The 5416-nt window shown below is 38.5% G+C and overlaps 1 protein-coding gene across 1 annotated transcript in view; it reads left to right on the top strand.

The window, feature by feature from the left end:
- Nucleotides 1-2306, top strand: part of LOC107299418 (sciellin) — a 15546-nt gene extending 13240 nt beyond the window's left edge. The window contains exons 5-6 of the mRNA XM_015828780.1: nucleotides 431-499; nucleotides 2234-2306. Of these exons, the coding sequence (XP_015684266.1) occupies nucleotides 431-499; nucleotides 2234-2306 (142 nt within the window). The remainder of the gene's footprint in view (nucleotides 1-430; nucleotides 500-2233) is intronic.
- Nucleotides 2307-5416: the final 3110 nt, after the last annotated feature.

Genomic DNA, 5416 nt, shown 5'->3' with positions numbered 1-5416 from the left:
AGTGGAACAACCTGCCTCCAGAAGCGGTGAATGCTCCAACACTGGAAGTTTTTAAGAAGAGACTGGACAGCCATTTGTCTGAAATGGTATAGGGTTTCCTGCCTGAGCAGGGGGTTGGACTAGATGACCTCCAAGGTCCCTTCCAACTATTATTATTATTATTATTATTATTATTATTATTATTATTATTATTATTATTTGTGAAGATAATTTTATAATATTAAATGTGTTATTAAAGACAATATTATTAATTATATTTTATTCATTATATTAACAGAGATGCTGTCTTACTTTAGTTTATTCCATAATTCCAAAGATAATTTTATATTGGCTAATCAGCTGGTAGATGTCTTACCTCTGTGAGACGGTAACTAATTATTAATTAATAATTATTAACTATCATGAATTAATCTTTCTTTCTTAATAATAGGAACCTAGAAGGGGAGGATGATGAGAAAGCTAGACTTAATCGATATAGATCTGATACTACTTTAGACAGGTAAAAATTTAATTTACACTGGTTTTGTTTTGCTTTTGTATTATGCAATCTGAATGAAAGCAAATTTCTTCAGGTTAAAAAGCTTTATTAATTTAAGTATTTCTTTTACATTTTATGACTATGGTGTAACATAGTTTTATATTTGAATTAAATCTCTCTGCTAAGTTTTAAGCACATCTGCAATTTAACCCAATACATATGTGTACTCAAAAGTGACTTAAGCCAATATATTTTATGAAAACTCAAGATGCGGAAGAGGTTTTCACCCTGCAGTGGATAGACAATGGCTAAAATGATGATTATGATTTTATGAAACAGGTTAGAGAGGATTGCAGATTCAATTCAATTGTAGGTTTGGAAATACTAGCCAGCAGCAAGGAGGTAGAGAAAACTTTAACTCTCTGCTCCCATTTCATACAGTAGTTGTCTTGATTTGAACCACAGATCTGGCAGTAGTAGTCTTGATTTGCATCACAGATCTGGCACCCTTAAATTAGTTAAGCTAATTTGGAAAGTTGTTGTCAAGACACACAATCCTCAAAGCAATTTGAAAGAAAGGTAGAATATAAAACTTGATAATAAATGCCACAGAGAGTAACAATCTGGTTTGGCTCTTACAGATTGAAGTTTTTTGTATAAGGTTGTCTGAAGAAATTAATTAACTCAAAATTATGCTATAAAAACATCAGTTCTATATTTCTCAGACCAGGGCTGGGTTACAGTTTAACTGCCTCTTGTATTTTGTACTTTCCTAAGTGTTATGATGCGGTTCTCAGGTTCAGGATACTTTTTTTAAAAACAAAAACAGAATGTGTAGTGTACCAAAGACACATGTTAAAATCAAGTCCAGTTTAATATAGAAAAATGCTATTGTCAATTACTTAATGAAAAAATTATGCCAAAAGAATATGTTAACTTCATAGGAATATGGTCCAAATTAGTTTAGCATCTTATGCTGCATGGCTTAATACCAAAGAATGAGTTAATAATGAAGTGTATTCAAAAGGGAGAAAATGCATGCATTTCTTTACTAGAGAATAAAGAAACAACTTTTCTCTATATGGTGTAGAATAGATGCGTTGCAATAAGGTCACCATGTTACTTTAAAAGCTATGTGGCTAGAAATTAAAACGTTCTAGTTGCGTCTATGTTCAAATACCAATGTCTAGGCCATCTAACCATTGAAATGCAGCATTGTTTATATGAAAATAATCAGATACTGGACCAGCGTATGCCCTCAGCTTACAGTCGCTCACAATCTGATCTACAGTTTGATGTGGGACCCTGTAGTCACACTGAGGGGAGGATACCATGCCCCACTTATACAAATAATCCTGTCAGATGCCGTGTGAGGTGCGAATCCTATTCAGGATTGTCAATTGCTGATGTGGTAGTTCCAACCCTGGCACCTTTTTATGTGGCATCATTTATATGTCCTCCTATGTCTGGGTGTTAATGACCCATTTGACTTTCCTTTGGGAATTGACATTAAAGTTGTTGGGCAGATGTTGTGCAAGTGGCACTGGGGGTTTCCTGGATTTGAGTCTTCCTGCTGATAAAAGAGGAAGAACGGCATGCAGTGGTAAGAGTGAATTGTTTATATTTTTTCTGTATTCTCTCACTAGTGCATCTTGCCTGATGACCTGAGGGTGGCAGCTGAAGCTCCCCATTTAGTTCCACATAATTTTTGGAGTATGTTGTTCCTAGTATTATTTTTGTTGCCATATTCTCTAGAGTAAATCTTATAGGAGAGACTCTGGTCCAATATTACTCCAAGGTACTTTTGATGAGGATTATAGGGGAGTAAGATGTTGTTTAAGTAGACCTTCAGCACTTCATATGATAGTTGGTTGTTAAGATGGGAGCACATAGTTACTGTTTTGCTGGTGCTAGAAGTGAGCCTCCGGTCAGTGAAAAATTTTCCCAAGATCTTGGGACAGGAGGCTGTCTGCCACCTCCATGGTTTTTCTTGTAATGCTATGGCCAAATCATCAGCATATCCAAATTTGCATCCCCTTGGTGCCGGCATATCTGATATATATAAGTTGAATAATGTAGTGTATCTTACTTATGTTGTCCCCATTATTATCTGAAATGACTTATCACTCAGCATGTTATTAATTAGTTGATAGAATTTTTTGTAGGGGATAATATGGCACAGTTATGTAACAACCCATCCTTCCAAACAGTGTTGTATACCGCAGTTAGGTCTATAAACACAGCCATAGTTTTGAGGCCTCAATGGAATCCTGCTTCAATATAGCCTGTTAGGCTTAGCTCCTGATCCACACAGCTCCAGTCTTGTCAGAAGCCAACTTGTTCCATGGGCAAATGTCATTTTTATGGGATTTATCCTATTTATAATTAATCTTTCCAAGCGTTTGTAGCAGGAGCTCAAAAGGGTGGTATGGGTAGTAGCTTTCAACTCTATCTTGTGGTATGCCAGGTTTTAAAAGTGATATTATTTTAGCTGTTTTGAATTCTGGTGGGAGGCAAATGTTGGAAACTGTGTCTGAGAGGAATTTACCAATCCAATTCCGTGTGTACCTCCCAGAGTTTATCAGGAATTCTGGATGAATCCTATCGAAGTCTGGTGCTTTACCATATATCAGACTACCAATGACAGTATCAATTTCCTTTAAAGAGAAGGAACAAGAGTACTCAGAAAGCATTCAGCTTGACTGTCAAAAAGCTGAAAGCGTTTTCTTGATGAGAGAGGAGTGTCCTTTCACCCTTGGAGCTTTGTAGAGAGTTACAACTCGAGAGGCTATTTGGTCAGGACTTACATTGGGTGATTGTTGTGCAGGTTTTCTAGCTCCATCCAATTTCCTTAATAGGCGCCAAATTTTCCTGCTGGATTTGCTGAAATTTAGTGATTCTGTGTGTTGTTCCCATTTATCACATTGAGTGTATCCACTGTGTAAGAGATTGTCAGCGATCTCTGGATCACCGCTATGTAGGAAGATCTGGTAAAGCCATTCAGTTTCTTCATTCCATTCTGGGATGTACTCTCTCCTAAATCCTTGAGGTATATCTTTTTGCTGAGGTGATTATTGCCTTCACAAATCTATGATAATGCTGACTAATTGGTGGAATCCGCTGTATAGTTTTGTAAAGATTTTTGGCAAATTTGGGCTAGTTGGCTTTTTGAAAGTTCCATTTGGGTCTAGGGGTAGAGTGAATTTGGGGAATTTGGATTCCAACTTCTAGCAAGATAGGATGGTATTGGCTGTGTGGAAATATATCCATTATCTTCCTGTTTATGGGGATTGGCTGAGAGTTTGGGCCTTCTTAACAAAGCACAAGTCTGGATTGGTTTCACAATTCCATTCCACTAATTTAAACATGCCCTTATCTTTTATCAAAAATCAATTGAACATGCACCCCAATTGGACAATTATTCACTGTTGTCATCAGTAGAACAGTATTTCCAATTAATATGGTGGCTATTGTAGTCACCCGTGTAGATTGTTGGGTGAGGCTTGATGTTCAGGACATGCTGTGGCCATGCTGTCAGAGGTGGTTTAAGGATGTTCACTATTGTTAGATCGCCTAGTTTTGAAACTTCTTCATGTATACTGTTGTTTGTAGAGACTGACAATAAGGAGGCATACTCTGTATTCCTTCTAACATTTGTAATCATGCCATAACTGTGGTGATAAGTGACTCCCAACAGGTTGTAGCCATGAATCTTGCCTCTTCTGAATTGCTGTTCTTCATTTTCTATGAGTGTCACTAGAGAAGTCCCGCTATGCCTATCTCCCGGTTGCCTTTGAAGGTTCAGGGTTTCTCACAATCACTTCAGTGCAGATGGTTCAATGGCTGCTGTGGCTGTGGAATAGAGGCTCTCTGTGCACAAGGGGAAAGCAGTTCAGGGCACCTCTTCCTCTTTGCTGGGCTCACAGGCGGAGGAACAGTGCAGGCCAGCCGCATCCTTCTCACTTAGTCAGAGGCCAACAGCCAAACCAACAGCCATTTTAGCTGTAAGCATGCTGGGTTTGTATTTGAATGTCATGGGAATGCAGGAAATCAGATTAGTCCCTGACCACGCTTAAGTCAACAGCAAACATGTGCCAGGAAAGGCCTTATGTCAGTGATGGCGAACCTTTTAGAGACCGAGTGCCCAAACTGCAACCCCAAACCCACTTATGCATTGTCGGGTGCCGGGTGGGTGTGGCCCATTGGGTGGGTGTGGCCCATTGGGTGGGTGTGGCCCATTGGCTGGGCATGGCTGCGGTGGTAACGGCAGACTGGGTGGGATTAAAAAGTTCAATCAATCAATTCCAACTTTGCAAGATCTTTTTTTTTCCCCGCAAGAAGTTGAAATTGACTCATTGATTGAACCTCTTTTTTTTTTGCACATGGCGGCGGAGGCCTAAAGCGAAAAGGTTTTATAAAATCCAGCTGAAGGCCTAGGACTGGGGCGACGGCGTGCGTGCCCACAGAGAGGGCTCTGAGTGCCGCCTCTGGCACACGTGCCATAGATTCGCCACCACTGCCTTATGTTCTGTCTTTGGTTGGCTTAAAGAAAATCAGTGTTAAACATATGTCCCTCTTTGGTTCGATGTTTTAAAGGAATTTGTATATGATGGGTGTCTTTAGGTTATGATACAGTAAACTTCCCAATCAATTATGTTTGATGAGTAATGGAACATTTGAAGTGGTAAGGGATCACTTTAATTGCAGAGACACTTTGCTTCTTTGTAAAAGGACTTGGTAGAATATTTTAATTTTGCTGCTATGGAACACTGATACAAGAAAAATAATAAATTCAATTGATAAAATAATATTTTACTACATTAGAAAAAACGTTCCTAAGTAACATGGTGCTGTTCTCAAGGTCACTGGAGAATTGCATGAAAAAGCTAATTTATTTGAAGGAAATGCTTGCTTTTAATTTTAAAGCTACTTTTTAAA

This window comes from Protobothrops mucrosquamatus, unplaced genomic scaffold, assembly GCF_001527695.2.
Source record: "Protobothrops mucrosquamatus isolate PMUCROS unplaced genomic scaffold, P.Mucros_1.0 scaffold4893, whole genome shotgun sequence".
In the NCBI taxonomy this organism is placed as follows: domain Eukaryota; kingdom Metazoa; phylum Chordata; class Lepidosauria; order Squamata; family Viperidae; genus Protobothrops; species Protobothrops mucrosquamatus.
Note: the sequence above shows the minus strand (reverse complement) of the source record. Positions and strands in the feature narration are given on the sequence as shown.